The sequence below is a fragment of the Micropterus salmoides genome, unplaced genomic scaffold (assembly GCF_014851395.1).
Source record: "Micropterus salmoides isolate LMB-PRFRI ecotype aquatic unplaced genomic scaffold, ASM1485139v1 Ms_hic_scaffold_19, whole genome shotgun sequence".
Taxonomy (NCBI): Eukaryota; Metazoa; Chordata; class Actinopteri; order Centrarchiformes; family Centrarchidae; genus Micropterus; species Micropterus salmoides.
The window spans coordinates 19,762,735-19,774,952 of NW_024041039.1; the positions used below are offsets into that span (position 1 = coordinate 19,762,735).

Sequence of the window (12,218 nt, forward strand, 5' to 3'; positions counted from 1 at the left end):
CAATAATAGCCTAAGCCATTTAAGAAAAACTTGGGTTGCCGCCAAGTTGTGGAATTGTGGTGTTTATCCTCCTCCAGCATGACACTTTGCCACCTGGAAAGGAGCATGTGGAGCGAAATCTATTTGTGAACATCTTATAACTGCAAAATGGATGGCTTATTAAAAAGTGAAACCCCCTCAGTATTTATTAATGCATTGCAAACATTCATAACTGCATTGTTGCAAGTACAAAGGATAAAACAGCATCAAACCAGGTAACCCAAATGTCGTTTGGGTTGGGTGGGCCTATTTACAATTTACGTGGCACGATGGGGTTGGAGGAAGTCTGATCCTTAAGTAGGCCTAAGTAAAAGCAGCCTGCATTGTAGTAAGTAAAATGAATATTAGCCTATGCAAAGTAAAAGTAGGCTCATTCTGCAGGAAAATGGCCCTTATAGTCTGTAGCCTATACGAATTGATTGCTATTATAATGCAAGTGTATTTTACTGTTGTAGTTGGTCATGGTAGAGCTAATTTAAACAATTTTATAGGCCTACTGTTGGGTATAGTTAAATCACTAACAATGTATTATGTTTTATAAGAGGATAGCATGTGTTATTGGCCTACATTGTTCATTTGTATAGCTGTCAAAAAGATGTGCCCTAGCCTACAAAGTAGCCTTTGCAGCATGTCAGTATATATGTAGCCTACCTCAAATGTGTAATAGGTTGAGTAAATGTCGGCCTCAATATTAACACTTTATAACGGGTTCCTTGTTACAAGGTGAACCATTGCACTCAGTGTCCTGTAGGCTCATTATCTGCGCGTTCATTCCATATGATGATGTTTCAATTCTAAGTTGTTGTTGTTGTAACCATCAAATCCTGGAGGTGACCCTGCTGTCACTCGCACTGGTTGCATGTGGACACTTGTTGATGCTGACCGATGAACATTCAGCCTGCTGAGCGTTGACGTGGCAAACGACCTGACATCCTCAATATGTTGAATGATGGCTGCCGGTCACCCCGCAGCCTCCCTGCTGCCAAACAGCCTCTCCGAGAAACGGGTCAGTCCCCGCAGAGCTGGTTATCCATATGGAAGAGGGAGGGGGAGTCGGAGCTCCCCCATGCATCCGCAGTGCGTTGCCTTGACCTCACATAGCCTCTGTGCCCCGACAAACGTCAATCCAATGTGCCCCCAGTCCTTAAATTAGCTGTCAATTAGTGCAAATTAATCAACTCCTCGCCTAATTAAGCAATGCCGACGGGCAGCTACCAAACATGCCATTGTGGAGGAGCCATGAGAAAGCTGCGGAGCTTGCAAACTCTTTCTGTACTACTGGAGGGGGGGGGGGGGGGGGGGGCATCGCATCACATCACGCCCTGCAAGTGCTTTGGGAAAGCAGAGGCTCTGGCTGTGCTTTAGTTTTTCCCCTGACTCGGCTCTACATGTGTGCTGTCATCAAGTTGCCTTCACCCTGTGTCAACACCGAGGATGTAGTTTGATTCGGCACCGCAGAGACTGAACCACAGCAGTGTCGTGCATAAGAGTTTTCTTTTTCTTTTCTTTTGACAGAAACGTAGGCTACTTACAGCCTGTTGGGAATGCAGATGGAGATCATTTTGATCAACCTAATAAACTTGAGATATTGAATGCCTCAGTTTTACATGAATAGAGGTCTATGAATATGTAACAATTATGTGCAAATCTATCAGCTGGGGATCAGTTAACACATTTAGTTATAGGGTATTTCCAGTCCTGCCCGTGACCTTCCTGCAAAGAAACAAGTTGCCTGCTTATTCATTTTCACAAATGCACATCAATCTTTACAGTCACATCAGCAGGACATGATATTCATTATAGTGGGCGGTTTTCGCTTACAGCTGCGCATCAGTTTTTGACCTGCTACATTCACCAGTTTGAAGGTGACAGGATGGATACGTTTATCACTGACTTGCTTGAGGGCACTCCTACTATTATTTTCTATTTTTTTTGCATTAGGCCTAAACAAATGCCACGACACTAACTGGAGGAGTGACTGGAGCAGAGAAAGGATTTTGGGTTGAAGGGGGTTGGGGGATGAACAAAAATTCCCAACAGCTGTTTGCTTTTTAATCTGTAGCCGTCAGATCCTGCAGGTCTTTGATGGGCAACCCAATCTACACGAATGACTGAACTAAATCTTCCCTTAATCTAGAGCCTTATTAGGCAGCCTCTCTTCTGCATGTAAATCAGCACGCAGCCATTTTCATAGAGGGTGGATTATTAAAAGCCACCCTGAGAGGAGACGTATTGCACTATCAACAAACAAATAAAACAAGACGCAAAGATCGCGGCAGAAGTGACGATGGAGTGAGACGGAGCAGTAACTTGCCTGTAATTGACTGGTCATCCTCACACCCTTCCATATGAATAAATCACGTGATCCCAGCATGCTGATATGTCATTAGCATATCCTAATAACATTGATTTCTTCATTAATAGAATTTCCACTAAATGGGCCCTAATTAGTTTTCGCTGGCCAGGCACTAATTGCAGCAGCAATATTTTTCTCCTTCTTAATCAGCAACTCATGTTTGATATAAAAATGTGACTTCGCCGCGCGGATCTGTCTTCCGCGTGCCCAAAGTTTTAGTCCCATTTAGGTTACGTCAGTTATGTTGTGCATTGTGTAGATGCATGGAACAGTCCTCTCCAGTTGCATGGCCCAGTTCCCCATGTTCTGTCTTTTGCTCTGTAACTGATATACTCATGGTGTTAATTATTATTTTACTTGAGCGTTTCCGTCATTGCCTGCATTATCACTAATGGAAGGCAACTAAATATGCACAAAATGAGCCAGTTCTTATTTTGTTCTAAATGATTTCCAAACGAAGTCGTGTCAACGTATCAAACACTGAAATTACACCATAAGCAGGAAAATGTATTCATGTCATTCCATGAGTTTTCAATCTTGGCACAAATAGCCTATATGTCAGCACTCTCATTAGGCTATCTGCTTGACACTGAAACACCATAAAGAATGGATGGACTGCATCTTTAGTATTAGAATAAAAAGGGATAATAAAATAATCACATTCAAATAAAATGTTTCTCTTTTTTCTGCATTTGTGTCACAAAACTTTTTTAAAATTACATGCAAAAACTGACAAATCAATTAAGAATGCAAATACAAAACTTTCACTCATTGTATTCAAATTGTCAATTAACAAGCAAAATGTTCTGCCATAATTTTACTAATGTTAATACATGACTTGTATACCAGCCATAATTAGCCATTAGTCCTATACAGTTTAATGTTTAGATGAGTTTTAATTAGTGAGGGTTGCATGCCTGTTTTACTTAATATTATTATTATTGTACACAGGATAATGATTCAGAGGTCAGTTATTATTATTTATCAGTCATCCACGTGTGTCTCATATTCTTTATCATTTTGCATTTCCTCTAAGGAAATGTCCCTGTGATTTAATCTGCTGCTGTGATCGGCGCTGTGCAGGACCAGTGCAGACCGCATCTTCCAGCTGTCGTTTTCTGGTAAAGGCCTTTGATTTTTGCGTGTGATGAGTTTCCCATAGCATCTGGAGATCAATTATCCACTCGTGTGAGCCAGTGGTTGAGAGATCATAGCTGGCTGTGTGTGTGTGTGTGTGTGTGTGTGTGTGTGCGTGCGTGCGTGTGCGTGTGTGTGTGTGTGTGTGTGTGCGTGTGTGTGTGTGTGTAAACCATTCAGCTAAAGGCAATAATGATTTATTCTAAGAGACTGAGGTAATTTTCTAAAACCTGCAGGTAGGTAGCTAAGTAAGGGGTGTGAAAAAGACGATTTAAATAGGCCTGACTTCTTAACAAAACATTATATAAAATAAAATTATGTAGGCCTCATGATATACCCTATATAGTTTGTAGGCTAACGGTTTAAACAAGGTAGTGTTTGTTACTATGAGTCAAATGGTAAAATATTATAGTTTTATTGTTCCTTATCTTTGTCATATTTTATGTCTCTAAAATATGTAGGATTCCAGGTTCTTTTAGAGTCTTCATTCTCAACATTACACAGTTCTTGCTCCAGCCTGCAGCCTTGAGGTCATTTCGTTACTCCCTTTATTTCTATAGCCTAAATCCCTTCCGCGTTTATCCATATAGTCCTGAGGAAAATGCAGATATGTATCTGAGAGGGCGTATAATGCATCCATGAGCCACAGAATCCTGAGTCCTTGCAGCTGATTGGCTGCTGGATCCTGCCTCTTGTTGGGATGGACCTGTTGGATAAAAGGACCGTTTTCTAAAGCACTCTTGTGTGTTGTACAGAGGATCATGCACTGGGGACCATCCTGTGAGACGGAAGAATTATAAATAGGCCTTTCAATAGCATCGAAGATATCATGACGGGGAAACAAGGCGCCGTGCTGTCGGAAAGTTTAAATCTAGCGGAGAAAACGTCTCTGGGTGCAAATGGAGGGAGTAACAGCCACCAGCCGAAGAGCAGCGCGACCCTTCCGCCTCCCAGGTGCACCGGCTTTGGCATCCAGGAGATACTGGGGCTGAATAAGGAGCCGTCCTCGGCCCCGAGGAGCCCGCTTGGCTCGCTGCCGGCCGGGGCGCACCTGATCGCCGCCAGGTCCTTGCTGGGCCCCGCCGGCGTGGGTATGGGTGTCGGGATGGGATTAATCGGCCCTGGTGGAATTCCGTCGTTTTACAGCCAACCGGCATTTTTGGAGACTGTGCTGTCGGACGCACAAGATGTTCACCTGCAGCCCCACAGCAGGTCCGTAGGGCCGCTGGACACCAGCCAGTCTACGAGCTCAGGTGATTTGCAACCACATAGTGATACTAAATACTGATCTCACTGCAGCAGCATTTTTGATTCTATCATATTTGCAATCTGTGCATGTAGCCCTTTCTGTCTTTTTATTTTACATTATTATTATTATTATTATTATTATTATTATTATTAGTATTATTAGTATTATTATTGGAGATGACATTTGATTTTAAATGAAATATGAACTATAATGGCGTAATAAATAAAGCAGTGTTGTGCAACTGCCAACAGTTTGCACTTACTGTGACAATTCCAAAACGTTCTTATAGATGTTATTAATTGTGATGCTTTCTTCTTGTTTTTGTCCAGACTCCGATGATTTATCTTCAAATGAACGAAAACTCTCAAAGTCATCAGTAAGTCAGAGCAAGAAACGCAAGAAAAGACGTCACCGGTTAGTGTTGATTTCTGGTTAATAATGGCTAATACTATTTATTTATTCAGGTGTGAAAGAATCCACAGAAATTCACGCGATACAATGTGCGAACTAGTCCAATTACTGATAAGAATTTTCTACAATTTATTACTAGGCCTACTGCCACATTTTGACACACATGCACATGGATATTAAAAGACTTGACATTGGCTATTAATCAGGCCTATAGAAATTTGTTCCATGTTGTTTTTATTTCCGTTTGTTTATTAAAATCAGATTGTCCTACCTTTTAGTTTGCATTACGAAGAATTATTTCATCAGAACACAATGCAGCCTATTCTGTTCAATATGTCAAAATATTTAAACTGATGACCCGCTTCCACAGGACAATATTCACCTCATATCAGCTGGAGGAGCTGGAAAAGGCCTTTAATGAAGCGCACTACCCAGATGTTTATGCCCGAGAGATGCTGGCCATGAAAACAGAGCTACCTGAAGACAGAATACAGGTAATGCTTTATTGCTCTATATATGTGCATCAAATACATCCCTTAAGTAGCCTATTTAGGCTAATATATTTGTATAATATTGAGTCAGATATATAGCCTTTATGGTTCACTTTACCTTGTTAATTAAGCTATATTTTAAATTTATATGTAATAAGGTTCAGCCCATTTTTCCTATAAAATTTGAAAGAACTATATTCTGGCCCTTTAAAATATTTTTTTTGTAGCAAAAACACTGTCCCTAAAATGAGGAAAAGATTTTTCTAAAAAGTAGGCTATAGTTTCATCTATTTTCTCTTTGGGATGCTCTGTGCAACATTTATATATATATATATCCTATAGGCTACATATAGGCTATATACCTAGGCTACATATAAGAATATAGGAAACATAAAAATGTTTGGCTAATCAAAGCGAAATACTCACTTAGCATAGCGTCTTATTGCTGATTTTATTGTATTTTATATATTTGATAAAATTACTATATGGCTTTAGACTGACACTGCACTGCACATTGCAAAATAAATAAGAAATATAGTAATCTATCCTTTAAAGGGAATTCATAGGCTATTTCTGAAAATATAAGCATAACTGATTAGTGTGAATGTAAATAATTGTTTGCCATGGGAATATGCACCTGTTCCCTTCACTTCTTCATCAGTGCTGATAACCTCCTGAAGTCTCTGAGGCAGCGTTTAAGGGGAGACGGGCTAAGTGAGCCCCTGTAAATCGATCAGTGGTGCTCCGCTCCTGTCTGAACAAAGACTGCTCCCCCTCCAGCATCCTCGCCAGGATAGATAATCTCTCATCAGGCGCAGTTGGATGTGAAACAATTTGTTCTTGGAGAAGGAGCCGCTAACGACCTAATCAAGCTATCAAGGCGGAAGAAGATTGCAGTGTGACCTGGACCATCCATCTGCTGGGCGCCTTTTAATCTCATTCTCATTACGGGCTGCAACAGTACAGCCGCGGATAAATAATAAAAAGGAAATAAATAAATAAGCCCGGGCCTGCTCCTATCCTAAATAAAATTAACACACAATTTTCTCATTGAGTGTAATTAGTTAAATCTGACGAGCTCGGGAGGCTGGCTGCTGCCGGAGAGGCGCAGGGAGTTCAAATGAAATAACTACATTGAATTTATTAGCACGGGTCAATAGCGCTGCTCCCCCGAGTCCCGGTAGTTTAATTTCCCGTGATATTTGCCCGCCTGTCCGCCATCGATTGGGCCTGAAATTAACTTATTTTTCAATCAGCCTCGGCGTGCCCCAGGGTCACTCCTCGTCGCAGCTTCCACACTGGCTTCTTTTGAGGGGCAGAGAAGCAATTTCTCATATAAAAAAGTAACTTGTATGAAATAAGGGTTATCATCAGAATTACCAGGGGAAAAAAGCTCGAAAACGTTTTGATCGTTTTCAATTTAATATCTGTCCCCTCACTTGAATCTGCTCTCCAGCCCCCTCCTCTCCTCACAGAGCCTTCTAAGTAGAGTGTTTAACAATCCTGTGTTGTGCCATACAATCAATTTGGCCCCTCTCTGGGCTGACAGATAGCCTGCAGGGCCCTAAGCAGTTGTTGGCTGTGGCCAAGTGAAGTGTCTCCATGTATCAACCCATCTATAATGCCACCACAGGTAGCTGGAGATCAGCTCTGACAGGAGGCTGCGATCCTTCACACCTGTAGCCAGCTGGTTATGGGAAATCAATGGACTGAATCCAAGCAGAGCAGTTGTTATCTTAAGTTACTTTGAATCACAGCTGAGATCCCCAAATAGGAGATCTTTAAAATAACTTAAAGTGGTCCTTTATAAAGACTTTAGAAGTTGTAACTAATAGCTTTATTAATGGTTAATAAATCATTTACCAAAGCTTTACAGGTCAGTTAAGCCATTAAAAACAGCTTTTCAGTTTCCAGGTTGTGAAAAATCCCTTTGTATGGTATCCATTCTTTGTGCTTGTAATGTAATAATAAACACTAAGGTGTTTACACATTTTGATAAGCCGGCATGTCTGCGGTTATAAATTGTATTAAATCATCAATAATTGTTTTTATCTGCCAAGTCAGTACCAGTATATAAGATGGACTGATTGGAGCAAGAAAATAAAGAGGATATGGACCAAAATCCAAATAGAAAGGACAAACAGCAGCCACATGGATTTTTCAAAACCTACTAACCTCACATATAGTCTTATTGATCGCTTAACTGATGTATAAAGCATTAGTAAATGGTGATGAAATAGTTGCATCTTGGGAAAAGCAAATTGCAAGCATTGGATTATTTCAAACCCTTAAAAGAAAAAATGAATCCTAGAATTTACTTATTATCTCTGCAGAGGAGAAACTCCTCTGAAGTCAAAAGGACCCCTGACCTCACTCTAGTTCCATTTCTGCCTTCCCCAAATGATTGAGCGTTCACTCATCATCTAGTCTGTGCCATATAAAAGTTATTATTCCAAACTTTTCAGGATAGTTATAATAATAAAAAAACATCAAAGAGTCCACCACATATCAGCTCAAGAGCATAAATGTTTTTTCTCATTGGCAAAAATTGAGTGATTTGTCTTATTTGGAGATGAGGATCTTGGTAATAAGTAGATGTTTTGTCCTCCTGTCACAGGTATGGTTTCAGAACCGCAGAGCCAAGTGGAGGAAGAGGGAGAAGTGCTGGGGCCGCAGCACTGTGATGGCTGAGTACGGGCTGTACGGAGCGATGGTGAGGCATTCAATCCCCCTGCCGGAGTCTATCCTCAAATCTGCCAAGGATGGCATCATGGAGTCCTGCGCCCCCTGGCTGCTCGGTGAGGCTGATGTTTTATTGCATTTGTCTCATTGTTTCATTGTCTCATCGCGTCGGTGTAGAGAGTTTTTTCTATGTGATTATTTGAAAGTTATTCATGCGTAATCATAGCTACACTGAAGTGTTTCACTGCAATAGTGACAGACTGTATGCAGGCACTGACGTCGTCTTTAAACTAGATGCTCTAAATGTGACCCTTTAAAACAAAGAAACAGCCTAAATATAACATGGAATAGACTTTTACATTCCATCAAATATTTTCATCCACCACACTAGTCATGCATTGCCATCTTCCATTCATACATTATATTCTAAACCGGAACTATTTTTGCTTGCTATTTTCAGTCCAAGATGGCTTACCAATCAACAGACGCTATTCTAAATCTGAATACCCGCAACTCTTTGCAGGGATGCACAAAAAGTCCACGGAGGCAGCAGCTCCCCCGCCAACAGGAAAGTGCGATGCGCCCCAGCAGCCGAGCTCTCAGAGGGCAGAGGAAGCTGAGGCGGAGGAGAAGAGGTCAGAAGGCAAGTCTGGCATTTCTAAAGAGGAACTGAGAGAGAACAGCATTGCTGCACTCAGGGCCAAAGCACAGGAGCACAGTGCCAAAGTGCTGGGGACAGTTTCACATGACACACTGCTGGAGGGCAAACAGGAGAGACAGGCAGCCGAGGAGAAAGCCAGTGAGCCCCTGAGTCCAGCAGAGGAGGAGAAAAGTCCGTAGAGACTATCCACTCCTGAGGACTGTTATTCTCGTGAGTGCCTCGCTGCATTCAGCATGTGTAGGGACTTACCAAACATAACTCACTGCCCTGCAGGTTTTCATCCCTCATTGACTTCTCTAAACTGGCCTGCATTGAGACTTCTTTATGAAGAAAACTCATCTGGTCGTCACTGGTTCTGCACAGATGATGCAAATGCACTTTTTCTGATTTACTTCCAAACTTACAGTTGTTGTTGCTTACGCACAGTAGAGAAGATCTGACTGAGTGGGAGTAAACGTGTTTATATTGGTGTAAATAGATCCCACAATTATATATAGAGCCAGATGAGTAAAGTTTTATCCAGTGTAACAGTTTTAACACATTAATTAGGATTACCAAATGCCCCATGAGCAGTCAGTGTCCGAAGGTTTCATTCTTGGCATTCATTTTAATGTTTGTTGTACAGTTACTAAATGGTAAATTTGAAATAAGAACCATCCCACCGACAGTACTCTTTTAAGAGAAAGAAAGTAATTGTTGTCCTATATCACACTGTAAATAATTGATATATTAATCTCTCTCACTAAGGCACAATTTGAAATATGTTTTCTTGTAGTCTTTAAAATGTTTGTGTTTTCATTTCAAATGATGTATAACTCAAAAGACAAAGCATAAAATAGAAATCACCTTTTATTAAATGTGGCTTTTTGGTGTCTATTTATTCTGCTTTCCTTTCAAACAGGTGGTGAAATCTGTATAAAAAAAACAGAGAGAAATTTCATTGTCAAACTTTTAAAGGCCGTGAAGTTGCCCTCGATGTTGGAGTAGCTAATTGTTGTCGCTTGATGCTCTGCTGGCTGGGCTCATTAGTCCACAGCTGCATGCTTGGGTTATTCCCTATAATCCGTCGCAGTTGAGAGTCTTCAATTTCAGATTAAACTAGGGGACCCGTGCTTTTGGGACAGGAGAAAGAGTGAAAGCACCCCCCAGGTAGGATGACCTCAGCCTGATTTCAAATCACTTTAATAGATGCTATCGCCAGCCGACTCTCAAGCTGTTTTATCCTCTTATCCAAATTCTGAGCCAAAGTCTAACAGTTTTATTTGTTGCCGATCTTCATTTTCCTCCGGCTGTTTATAAAACTTTGTATCAGGCCACTTGAACTCAGCTTTGCAACACGTCTATGCGTCTGCATTAGCCATAATCCACATCACATTTTACACTTCATCCTCAGTTATTGGATGGGGCTTCCTAATGATTCGAACAATTGAGTTCTACTCCAATTAAACGGAGAGCAATTTCAAAGGGCAAGGGACGACTATTATCAGTATGCTGCTGCATGTCCCGGCATTGAATGGCTCTCAGATTGAAACCATAATGTCACTGGATGGAGAAAAGGTTGCTAATTATATTGTTGACAGAGATAAGGATACACACAATAATTAATGGTGGCTGGGAAATGGACTGGAGTGCGTCTGAGTAATAAGAAGTGTTTATATATTAAACCTGAGAATAACATAGATTGGTGTATTTTTTGGAAGATGCTTGTCCATGTATATAGTGTTAGAAGTGTTAGGCCTTTGAGATATGAAGGGTAAATTTGTGATGGAGAGCTTATTCTGTGACATTAACAACATTTTGATTTACATTAAAATCTGAAGCACTTCAGAAACCATGCATCATCATCATCCATTAAAAAATCCATTATTTTGAACTCAGAACATAAAATCAGCTACAGAACAGTCTCTCTGAGCTGAAAAAGATTCAGTTGCGGGACACTTCAGCAGACAGTGCTTTGCTCACACATTGCTTTAAACCTGACAACACTGGTTAAAGGCAAATCTCATTGCTTTTTGTTTCACCATTCTCCAGCGAAACAACATGTTTGTGGAAACATTTGTGATCCCCACAGAATGAATTATAATCACTTTGACTAAAAACTAAGATGGTGAACATGGTAAATATTATAAACAAATACAAAACCTTATTAAAACTTAACATTGATAACTTTTTAGATTAGTTAGATTTTTGACAGCAGTATTTCCAAAAGTATCTTTAAGTTTGAATATTTTGGTTTAGTCTAAAGTGTCATGACAATTACACTCACATCCTCTTTTGGATGGAACTCTCATGGAACCCAGTAGCCTACCCATTTGAGGGTCTGTGGCTGAAATGATTCGCAATAGCCCAAGCCCTCACCTTTACAGACCCTCAACCAAATTCAGTTATTGAGGCCAAGACACATACAGAGTGAGGATTATTCCTCTAAAGTGCAAAGCAATTTAATCCCCAGAGAGTGGAAAAGGCAGTTATGATAGATCAGATTTGCTGACGATCAAGCTGTTTACGTTGGATATGAGGAGGTAATTCACAGTATCCCTTGTGATGGACAGTCTGCTTGTAGAAGACCATCATTAAGACCATCACAGTCCATGCAAAGTGAGATCAGGGGGAGGTTTATGGAAAGATTTCGATTTCTTTTTGAAAGGAATAAGAGCAATGCTTTCATTGGTCAGATTAAGTGCATGCCGATTATTTTGGGAAGGCTCCTGGCTCTAGTTGTGTGTGGAGTTGAGATGAAATACTAAAATGTAGTTAGACTGAAGAGAATTGAAATGTGGTGTTGTTCTGCCCTCTGCTGCATAGAGTTATCAGTACAATTGAAGCCTGAACACATCTCAGTGTAATATACAGCTGGTTGATTTTGAAATGAATCCTAGATATTTAGTAAAATGTAAAACAGAAATGAAGAGAGCCTGATGGAGCATCTCAGTTATATTTACTATATAAATATTTTAGAAATCACTACATACACATTGTAAAAAATCTGCTCAAATACCAAAGTTCATCCAGGAGTGCTAAACCCAAATGCTTTAACTCTGAAACTACTGAAATACAACCACCATTAAATAAAGAACTGAAGATATTGGATCATTGAATTGCTTCAAATCATGATGTAATGACCATCAGTTATTTTCAGGCCTATTTAAGTATAATTTTTGTCTCCCATACTTCTTCCTACTCAGTAAGTTT

The 12,218-nt window shown here is 40.4% G+C and overlaps 1 protein-coding gene across 1 annotated transcript; it reads left to right on the top strand.

Moving 5' to 3' along the window:
- Window positions 1-4,250: 4,250 nt before the first annotated feature.
- vsx2 (visual system homeobox 2) lies at window positions 4,251-9,829 on the top strand. Its single transcript, XM_038729429.1, has 5 exons — window positions 4,251-4,785; window positions 5,111-5,195; window positions 5,563-5,686; window positions 8,301-8,481; window positions 8,889-9,829. Exons 1-5 carry the CDS (start codon window positions 4,362-4,364, stop codon window positions 9,203-9,205), a joined length of 1,131 nt encoding a protein of 376 aa, XP_038585357.1. The 5' UTR covers window positions 4,251-4,361; the 3' UTR covers window positions 9,206-9,829.
- The last annotated feature ends 2,389 nt before the right edge of the window (window positions 9,830-12,218 follow it).